The sequence below is a fragment of the Alexandromys fortis genome, unplaced genomic scaffold (genome assembly GCF_014885135.2).
Source record: "Alexandromys fortis isolate MF-2015 unplaced genomic scaffold, M_Fortis_MF-2015_v1.1 scaffold_70, whole genome shotgun sequence".
Classification (NCBI taxonomy): domain Eukaryota; kingdom Metazoa; phylum Chordata; class Mammalia; order Rodentia; family Cricetidae; genus Alexandromys; species Alexandromys fortis.
In genome coordinates, this window is record NW_026067955.1 from 2,994,356 (window position 1) to 3,004,764 (window position 10,409).

Consider the following 10,409-nt stretch of genomic DNA (forward strand, 5'->3'; position numbering starts at 1 on the left):
CTCTCGTCAGATGTGCCTTCAGTGGCATGCCAAGCTCTAATCGGGCTGGTCCCAGGGCAGCTCTCTGCCTCAGTCTCCCACCTTCCTACCAGCAAGACTCTTTTGACCCTTCTTCTTTTTTTTTTTTTTTCGAGACAGGGTTTCTCTGTAGCTTTGGAGCCTGTCCAGGAACTCCCTTTGTAGACCAGGCTGGCCTCGAACTCACAGAGATCCACCTGCCTCTGCCTCCTGAGTGCTGGGATTAAAGGCGTGCACCACCACCACCCGCTCTTTTGACCCTTCTGTACTGGACTCCTGCCTAAGGATGCGTACTTCTGGTCTCTACCTTTACAGATAAGACTTTCTCTTCTCTTTAGACCCTATCCTGGGATGGAGACAAGGTCCCTTTCAAAGGCTGGGGTCATAGAAGGACACACCTGGGAGCCCAGCACTTGGGAAGTAGAGACAGGAAAACTCCAAACTTAAGACCAGTGTGGGACATAAATTGAAATCCTGTCTTTAAAAAGTAAAAATTTAAAAGTCTGGCCTTTGCTATCCCTTCAGATACAAGTCACTCTCCATGCCTGGCCTGGGTGATCCTTGTCTTTCATGTGACTACACGCCAAGCACCCGTCCCTGCAGCTTCTGTCTTTTGGTGCCCTCCTGGGACCTGGCACTGTGTCTGTCCACAGGAGGTGTTGGGTAGATGCTGCCGACTGAGCCGTTTATCCTGTCTAAGCAGGGAAGCCCAGAGATAGTGCAGGAGAGGCAGGTAGAGGGAGGGAGGAAGGCGAGGCGGGTAGATGGATGAGTGGGTCATTACTGTCACCTAACAGGCTGGCTGGGGTGGTGAGCCTTGCTATGCTGGCTGAGCATCACTTGGGACTGGTCCTGCAAAGCCTCCACATGCTCAGGATCCTTCAGGCCGCGTGTCTCTGAGGAGAAGCAGAACCAGTGAGCTCCCTTCCGGAAGCCTGCCCGATCCCACAGTACCCAAAGTATCAGGCCACACTGTTTTCTCTGCTCCCCACTTCCCCAGAGGAAGACTATCCATCTATACCCAGGTGGGTTTATGAGGAACCTAGCAGAAGGAGGTCACCAGAACCCCTGAACCCCTCCTCCTCCTCTTTTTCCCCCCAAATTCCCTACCATGTCTCTGGAAAACTTGGGCCAGGGCTCAGTACCGGGTTTGAAGAGGACCAGGGCCTTCATGCAGGCAAACTCCGTGGGGTCTACTGCCAGTGCACGGAACCGGGAGATGGTCTCCTGCAGGAAACGCATCTCTGCACTGGCCAAGACCAGCCTGCTCTGAGAGCCTCCGGAGGCCTCGGGTGGTGCCAGCAGTGGGCAGCTATCCAGGGGCAGAGACCACTGTATGGCTCCAAGGAGAAAAAGTTCATTCCACGCCTCTTCCAGCAAGATCACCTGTTACCAGAGAGGGTTCAAGCGTCAGCACAGGTACACAGTTCCTAGTGGTCCCTGCCTGCCACTTTCTCCAGGGATAAAAGGGCTGCTCCCAGGTGCCCAGAGTCTCCTATCCACTGCCTACACAGGCTCTGGCTCAGCTATCTACACAGCTACCTAGGTTTCCAGATGCCTGTGGATTCTCTCCAGAGCTGTGGCTGGGCCATTCAGGATAAGCCTAGAGCCCAGGGATGCTGGACAGCCTTCAGATGATTCCAAGAGTGAGTTCAAGAAACTGGGTGACTTTTCCAAGCTGTTCCCTCCAAACACACAGCACATCTGGCAGTCACTCTCTCCCAGATCAGTGTGAGAGCTTTGCTTGCTCAATGTGGAAAGGTTGGGGTGACACTCGGGCCTCAGGTCATGGGAAGTCTGCACTCTAAAGGTACCGAGGGTCAGCCACTTTGTTGTGCGGGGTATGCAGATTGCTGTCTTGAACAGAATGGCTATGGGTCAGGCAGTGTGCAGAAGGAAAAACAATGGACCCAGAGAGCCACAGGTCTTACTTTGCATCCCAGGCTCTACGTATCTCTGGTGCACATCCTTCCCCCAGAGACATACATACTTACACTGCCCTGACCATTCCCAACTCAGAGACACATGTACCCCTAGGTCACCATCTGAGTCATGTAAGCCTCCATCCCTCACAGCCCAGGAGTATATGTTCCCCCAAGCTGACTGGCCTATGACTTTCGACTGTGCCTGGCCCAGCTCCAGCGGGCAGGCTGTGTGGTGTACCTGGTCCCGGAAGGGCAGGTTGGAAAACACAGGCAGGTTTTTGGCCCATTTGACGGCCATGAATAGTAGGCGAGCTGATGTCTCGTGGATGCCATCCAGACTGCAGGGGGATGCAGGGAACTCGGGGTCGTTGCTGGTGACATCAATATTCTCTTCCGCTATTGAGGGAGGAGGTTGTGGTCTTAGCACTTCACTCTGTGGAAGCCGGGGGAGAAAGATCCATGCCCACTGCCCTTCCACTTACCATCCTCCGGCTCCAGCTTAGCACAAGTTTCGGCGGTGATAAGGCTGGCCATAAAGTGGTGGCTCATGGCTCTGGCTGCCGATGAAGACGTGGGGCCTTGGGAACTGGGCCCTGCCAAGGCAGGGGAGGCCGCCAAGGGCTCAGGTCGGGGATCGCTGCCTGTTTCCATGCTGCCCAGCTGGACTTGGGCCATGCTCCGGGGTTGCCGTTCATTCTGCACAGCTTGGAAGGCAAGGAGACTCAGGACACCCCACAGGCCTCGGCAGTGCTACTACCTGCTCTCCCGCCTTTCCCACCCCGCTGGGCCCACCACTCACCATCTTGGTTCATGCCTGCTTGTAGGCACTTCTTCAGTCGGCAGGCCTGGCACTGGTTGCGATGGGCTTTATCCACTGGGCACATTCCTGCCCCCACCTGGCATCTGCGGAGGACAGGGAGCTCCTGGGGGCCAGCGTCATGCCCAGGCCACAGGCCTTGAATCTGGACATTCGCTTTTCCCAAACAACCTCCACCCGGGCTAAGCATACTGGGGCAGGCTGGTGGAGCTGGCGGCACCTGTAGATGAGCCTCCGCCTCACGCTCCTCTTGAAGAAGCCACTGCAGCCATTACAGGCGTAGATGCCATAGTGCTTCCCGCTGCTGCTGTCTCCACACACGCGGCACTGGAGTGAGGGGCCCACGCCTGAGTGGGGAGACAGGACTGGACTGAGATGGCTGCACATCCTCCCCATTCATCCTTTTCCAAGTCCACAGGTTCCCACCTCCCCGAATCTAGCCGGTCATGCCATTCCCATCTGGAAAAGCAGCTTCCCCACTGAGGCACCAATCCCTCCCCTTCACAGCCTATTTCCGGCAGACATCCACCTGCCTCCACTCTCCCAGCCCCCTTCCTTCCCTGTGGGTAGCTGCAGGCTCTCACGAGAACAGTCATAAAACCCGCAAGAGCACCCATTGCCTTCCTCAGCAGCTCCACTGTTAGGTCCTGATCCGTGGGCCTCTGAGTTTCTAGGACTTTGGGGTTGTCAGCAGACCCCTTCATGCTCACTACAGCCTGGGGACTGGGACCAGATGGCTCCAGCTCCTCTCCTGGCCCCCGGAACCTACCGCTTGGAGTCTCTTCCTCAAGGGCTCAGACCTCACCTCCAGACATACCCGTACCTGTGGGATCCTCTCCAAGGCCCCACCTGCCTGGGGACTCCTTCTTGGAGGCTGTCACAGCCACGGCCACAGCAGAGGCAGCCACTGTAGCGCTCATTGGGTACAGAGGTCCCAAGGGCAGCCTGTCAGCTGCCTGTGAGCAGCCGCCCGGCCCAGCCTAAATCTCTGTCTACTGTGTCTGTCGGTGCCTGGTTCTCCTCTGCTTCCCTCCCGTGTGAGTTAGGAGCTTTTCCTTCTGGAGCTTGGCTCTGGGTCCAGACTTCTCCCAGCACAGCTCTGGAGGCAGTGTGTGATCCTCTTAATCTTTACTGTCTCCACAGGGGATCAACCGGCCACACCTGCAGCCTTACCCAGGTGCCCCGGGAGCTGCTCAGTCCTTCTGTATTCACATGGACTCCTAGGCTGCCCAACATCCCGGTCCATTCTTTGCTGTCGCTGTCCCTGCACATACTGCCCAAGACCAAGGAGCCGGGCTGAGACTGCATGCGCTCGACTATTACCCAATGACAAATCTTCTGAGGGGGGCTTGTTGTCGACCCCACCTTCCCAAGGACTTTAAATGTTTTTAGTGACATTTGCTATGTATTTGAGGCATGGGTGCCTGTGTGGGTCCCTGACCCTGGGTGCTTACTCACTTCAGGTCCTGGGAGGCCCACCCCCTGTCCTGATAAAGGACCACTGTGTGGGGCCAGTGCTTTGGGGACCTGCCCTCTGGAAGGCTGGCATCAGCAGATGTGTCTCTGCTGTCAAGTGGAGCGGAGGGTTGGGTAGGCTGGGGCCAGTGGAGAAGCTGGTAGGCATTTCCCCATGGCACGATACGGTGAGACACAGCTGCCTGGAGCAGGTTCTGAGTACCCAGGTGGCCTCCACTTCCTCCCCTGACCTGGACTCTAGTGCCAGGCAGTCTCTCTGCTGAACCCGAATCCCCCTACCCAGCTTAAACCGGGGATGGTTGGGGGGAGACAGAGTGGGAGTCTGTGCCTCCTGGTGCCAGGATCCCCACAGGAAGAGAGGTGAGGGCAAGGATAGATCCACCTCCGTGTATATCCCTGCTGTGATGGGCCATGCTTCTCTGAGCAAGTGAGAACACACTGTCACTGTGAGCCTTGGTTTCCTCCAAATGCATGTCTTCCAGGGTGGCTGGGAAAATGAAGTTAAATGGTTCCCAGAATGTGCTTTGGAACCTGGTACTAAGAAGGCTGAAGCGGCACCCCAGTGAACACCCCGTCCTGTCCCTGCCAGTCTACCCTTTGCCATCTTCTCCCGGGGCACAAGTGGGGCAGGAAATAGCATGTTGGTCTGCAGGGGAGGGGAGTCCCATCCTCAGCCGCCCTTGCCTACAGGGTGGTGTAGGGCATTAGAGCCTGGGAGCTTCTAGAGGGATCATGGAGTTAAAGGAACAGAAGGGTGGGGCATGGCCCCCTAAGTGGGGCTAACCCTCACTGTGACAGGGAAGCACTATTGGGGATTTAGAAAGTCAGCTCAGGGGCTTTGCAGGGTGATCCCCCGAGGCCCTGAGCCTCTCGCCTGCCCTCTCTGTCCTCACTCCAACCCAGGCCGGAAGCTCCCGTTAGTAGTCAAGCCAGGGTATTACCGCCCAGGTCTGTACTCAGAACATGACATCAGTGTCACACGTCCAAAGGCCACCCTAGGAAGGCTTCCATCCTCTTTGTGGGCAGTCTCAAAGGCAGACATTCACGGCTTCCTTGACAACTCCACACCAGGCTCTCACCAGAGTCTCTGTCCTCAGCTCTGCCCCTACATCCCACTCTTCCCCCAACTGACCCACGCAGACATGTAAGTGGGGCCCAAGGACTTGGCAGAGGGATCAATCAGATGCAGGGGTAGAATGGGTCAGGCTGAGCTGAGGGTGTCCAGCCGAGAACCAACGCAGAGGGCAATGGAGAACCCGTGGGTGTGGAAGGGACGGTGGGGAGGAGGAGGCAAAGATGATGTCTCAGCAGTAACAGCTCTGGGAAAGTGTTTGGAGTCCTCTCACACAAACCACCACCTCACGGTGACCCTGCAGAGAAGCTGACACCGAGCCTCAACTCACAGCTGGTAGACTGAGTCAGAGAGGCCCAGAGTGGGGAGGTACACAAGCCACACAGCTGTGGAACAGTAAAGAGGGAGGGGCAGAGCTGGGTGTGAACCAGTGCAGGTTCACCCCAGAGTCTCACAGTGAGACACCCGGGTGAACTTGTGGCTGGTGGCGGGGCCAGATGAAGGCAGGCCCCAGGGCATGAAGCATGGTGCCTGACCAGCAGCAAGTCTGGCGGCATTTGCTGAGCTAGGTGCACATCTCCTTCCTCAGCTCTAGAGCGGGTGGCTGTGTCTTGGGGGTGGATGGGAGGTGTACTGTCCATGGTTAGTGGGGTGGAGGGAGCCAGGGTGAGGTCCACACCAAAGGGAGTTTTTTTCTTCTCTCCCAGGTGGCCTTGAGCCTCTCATTTGGGACTGGCAGTATAGAGGCAGGACCGAGGAAGGGATAAAGTCCTAGGTCGCTCCAGGGGAACCTTGGGGAGGCTTTGTGGCAAACTGAGCCCCGCAAACAGGAGTTTGAGTGAGTAAGGGGGTGCCTAAGGGGCACCCCTCCTGCTCACCTGTTTCACCCCTACCCATCCCTCCAGACCTGCTCAGGAGTTTGAGTGGTTAAGGGGGTGCCTAAGGGGCACCCCTCCTGCTCACCTGTTTTACCCCTACCCATCCCTCCAGACCTGCTCAGTATCCCCTCAACCTGCCCATTCTCTATTGCTAGGTCTCAGCACAGGGCCAGGCCCTGCCCTTAATGTTGAAGCTTCCTCTGGGTCTACTTTCTCTCCTCTGTCCCGATGGAAGATTCCAGAAATGGGGTTAGAGTTTAGCTTAGCATCTGGTTAGAAGGCATTTAACGGACAGAAGTTCTGTTTCTGAATTTGTCTCCCCGACATTCATCTTTGGCAAGCTGGGCTCCCTCAGAATTGAGCTGAGCGGGTGGGAAAGACGTAAAGGGTAAAATGGTGACCTGACAAGAAAGACACGTGTGGGGCCCGCTGAGCCTGGGAGGGGTCCCCTAGCCTGTGACCGCCAGCTGCTGGGGCAGACACCAAAGGATTACTCAACTCAAAGCCTTGAAATTGCTGACAAAGCCACCAGAGGCCACCTCACTAATGCAATTATTCCTCTAGGGGACAGGTCAGCAATTTCTTCTGACTCCCCAGACGCCTGGGGTGGGTGGTGAGCCTGGGGCAAGCTGCAGTACTGACCTCCTTAGGACTGGGCTTGGAAGTCCCTAGCCCCAGTGTGGCTCTGCCTGGTGGAGGAGGTGGCTCCTGAGGCGCCCAGGGTTGGGGCTGTCCTGCCAGGTTGGGATGGCAGCTGCTGCCTGTCAGCTTGATTGGTCTTCGTTCCAGCAGCTGCGGGTCGACAGCATGGGATCCCCGGACCAGATCTTCCCTCCCGCGGTTTACTTGGCAGAATCTCCCTGTACTCTAGGCTGGCCTCAAGCTCACTATGCAGCTGAGGATGACTTTGAACTACTCTTTTTTACTTTTATGGTTTTTTTTTTGGCAACTTCATACATGTATAAGGTACATTCTGATTATATCCTTCCTAAATCCCCCCGACCTGCATCGTACCCCCCCCTTCCCTACAAACTCCCTTCAAACAAACACCACATTTTGACTTTGTGGGCTTTTTGTTTTGTTTTGAGACCCAATGAGTTTAACTGGAAACACCTGTATAACCATGGGACTGAGCTGGAAGGTTCCTCAGTGGCACACAGTGACTAACTGCCCCTCCATCAGAATCTATTGGTAGCCAGTATTCAGGGGGGAGAAGGGCACCATAAGGTTCTTTCTGATGCATATTTACTGCGGACAAACCCAGTATTGTGTAGGCAGCCGTAGCTGCTCTCGGGTTAACCTTGAACTTCTGATCCTCCTACCTCTGCCTCCTTAGTGTTGGGATTACCGGGCGAGCCACTGCACCTGGTTTGTGTGGTTCTGGGACTGGTACCAGGGCTCCGTGCACACCAGGCAAGCACTCTGCCAACAGAGCCATACTCAGGTATCCTCCCCTCTCTTTCTGAAGAGCTACAGTTAGTTGAGTGCGTGAGCTCTTCTGAGCTAGAGGCCTGGTGATGTCACTTCCCAAACCAAACCAAGCAGACATTTCCCGAAGACTGACTCCTGCAGCATTTTAGTGAAGCATCCACCTGTGGATGCTGTGTGTCCACCCTTCCTACAGAACCCCAGGCGACCGCCTCAAACAGTGGGCTCTCTGCTGCTCTCTCCACTTCAAAGCCAAGACAGTGTTTCCAGCTTGATTTCATCGGTCTCAGGAGACTGAAGATCACAGGATGCCCGGCTCCTTGGCCTGGCCTTCCTGAGGCAATGGCTTCTTTATCTAGCACGGGCAGTGGCCAGGCCAGAACTCAGAGAGGCAGGCACTCGTGGACAGACTTGAGCAGTTTCTCAACAAAGGCTCTTTATCCTGCTCTCTAGATAACATTTAGAAGGAATCAGATATTCCCCTACACAGCTGCCCAGCCCATCAATGGAGAAGTCTTCGCCCTGAAGCATTTTGAAGACCTGAGAAGACCTAGAAGGCCCTGTCCTAGGCTCCAGCTGCAGGGGAGTTGCTTTCTTCCTTCATCTGAGATGACCAGCAGTGATCCTATCTGGGTCAACTCTTCCCTCCTGCCAGCCTCTCTGAAGGGTGGGCCCCTCTGGTCCCTAGCAGAACAGTGTGTGTGTGGAAGAGGACAGAGGCATCTTGTCTTACCTTACTCCCTTGAGACAGTTTCTCACAGAAGCATCCCAGTGCAGCCTAGTCTAGCCCCTGGATCTGCCCACATCTTCCCCCAACACTAGGATTCCAGGCACACACAACTATGCCCTACTTTTATGTAAACTGCCAGGGATTTGTGTTAATCTTGGGTCCCTGCCCTAGCCACGCCCACTCCCATAACCTCTGACCCGCCCATCGCCATCTTGGGACCCTCTCTCTCTCTCTCTGCTTCCTTGGCGTGTGCACGCGTTTTCTCTCTCTCTCTCTCTTCTTTTATCTCTCCTCTCTCCTTTTATCTCTTTTCTCTGTCTTTCTTTCTCCCCCTTCCTTAATAAATACTTATGGCTATTTCCTGTGTTTACGTGTCTGTTACCTGCCGCCACCGTGGGCCAAGGAAGCGTGCCCTCCTGTAGCCGCCCTCATGGCGGGCTCCCTCCGCCAGCCGCCCGGGGATCCTCCTGTAGCCGCTCTCCCATGGCGGGCTCCGCCAGCCCGCCCGGTTTGCAGCAGCTCTCTAATCGTTTTTTAAGAATAACAATTTGAACTCAGATCCTTGTGCTTATACAGCAGCCACTTTATTTACTGAGCTGCCTCTCCAGGCTCCTACTAGAATAACATTCTAGAATCATCACAGCAGAAGCTCTCATCAGAAGTAACATTTTTTGCTATTTCCCGATGAATAAGTATTGCTGCAGCGCACAACGCCTGTCTGCGCTCTACGCGCTACCATACAGCTCGCGAGCTTCGGGCAAGGGGCTGGAGGTTGAAATGCACAAATACACACACAGACAGAGAGACAGACCTCTAGACACTGGTAAGAAGCCCTTTATTCAATAGTGCCATGGAGGCTTATATACCCAACAGTCAGGTGGGCCAACAGGTGAAAACCTTATCCTCTGATCCTCAAGGCAAGGCAACACGTGCTCTTGAAGCAGAGCAGGTAAACAACTTTGACACAGCTTTCAGTAACTCAAGTCAGAAGGAAAGTAAAGATCTCTAGTAGGGAAGAGCAGCTGGAGGCCAGGACTTCAAATGGTCCCGACATATTGCAGCTAAAATCTGGATAGAAGAAAGTGCTTTCCTGTCTAGTAAACAGAGTGAGCGGGTGGGAAATCATATGACCCCGAGGAGTACTAATAAGGAACACTTATGAATAAGTTAACCGTGTGGGGGGGCATGCCGAGGCTTTTCTAACCCTTTGTTAAACTATAAAAACCAGCACATCTGCAGCTGGTCTGGCCCAACCTTTGCTGAGCCAACAGCTGTTGCCTGCAGCAGCCCATCCAGGGGCTCCCACCCCACCCCAACCAACCACCTGCTCAACTTCATTGCTGGGCCACGGGTCAGATCTAGGGTGGGGGTTGGGAAGGGTTCTCAGCAAGGGTTGAGGAAGAGTAAGGAAGAATTTGAAAACCAGTCTAGCAGCATTTTAAAAATGGTCTTTGTTCTCTGAGACAGGGCCTTGACATACAGTTCAGCCTGAGCCCTGCCTCCAAGGGCCGAATTACTGCTATGGGCCACCATGCCCTGTCAACCAGCAGCAACAGGCCCAGCCACACCAACACACAGGAAAAGCAAAGGGATTTCTCTGCAGGAACCGCTTGCCTTGCACGCTGGCTTTCCACGGAATGTTCCTGGAACTTCAAGGGCATTCTGGAGAATTACCATAGCTGTGTATGTGAGCGTGCAGGAATGCACACATGGGTGAGGCTAGGCCACAGACCTCGGACGAGTGACATGTGTGCTGCCTTGGCACTGATGGCACGCCCACATCTGCTTATTCTCAAGGTGCTGGACAATGTCACGACAGCTGCAAGGATTACAGAAAACCCCCAGAGGAGCTGTGCCGAGGGGAGTGCTCTAATCTCACACACAGCGCCTTTTTCTATGTGACTTTCAATACCGACTGTTTGCGGATACTGCTTCCGCTTCTGAGTTCTATTCTCTCTTGTCAAGGCTGCTGAATTGAGGTTCACCACCGCCCGGCCCTCGACCCTGATTTCTTTTTTTTTTTTTTTTTTTTTTTTTTTTTTTTTTTTTTTTTTTTTTTTTTTTT

General features: G+C 54.7%; 1 protein-coding gene across 1 annotated transcript in view; it reads right to left on the minus strand.

Annotated features, from left to right (window-relative positions):
* The window catches only part of Nr2e3 (nuclear receptor subfamily 2 group E member 3), a 7,479-nt gene extending 3,622 nt beyond the window's left edge, over positions 1-3,857 (minus strand). Inside the window, exons 1-7 of the mRNA XM_050151988.1 lie at positions 3,584-3,857; positions 2,981-3,107; positions 2,743-2,846; positions 2,426-2,647; positions 2,182-2,339; positions 1,164-1,404; positions 809-914 (exon numbers count right to left, since the gene is read on the minus strand). Coding sequence (XP_050007945.1) covers positions 809-914; positions 1,164-1,404; positions 2,182-2,339; positions 2,426-2,647; positions 2,743-2,846; positions 2,981-3,107; positions 3,584-3,680 — 1,055 coding nt within the window. The 5' untranslated portion in view covers positions 3,681-3,857. The remainder of the gene's footprint in view (positions 1-808; positions 915-1,163; positions 1,405-2,181; positions 2,340-2,425; positions 2,648-2,742; positions 2,847-2,980; positions 3,108-3,583) is intronic.
* Between the last annotated feature and the right edge of the window lie 6,552 nt (positions 3,858-10,409).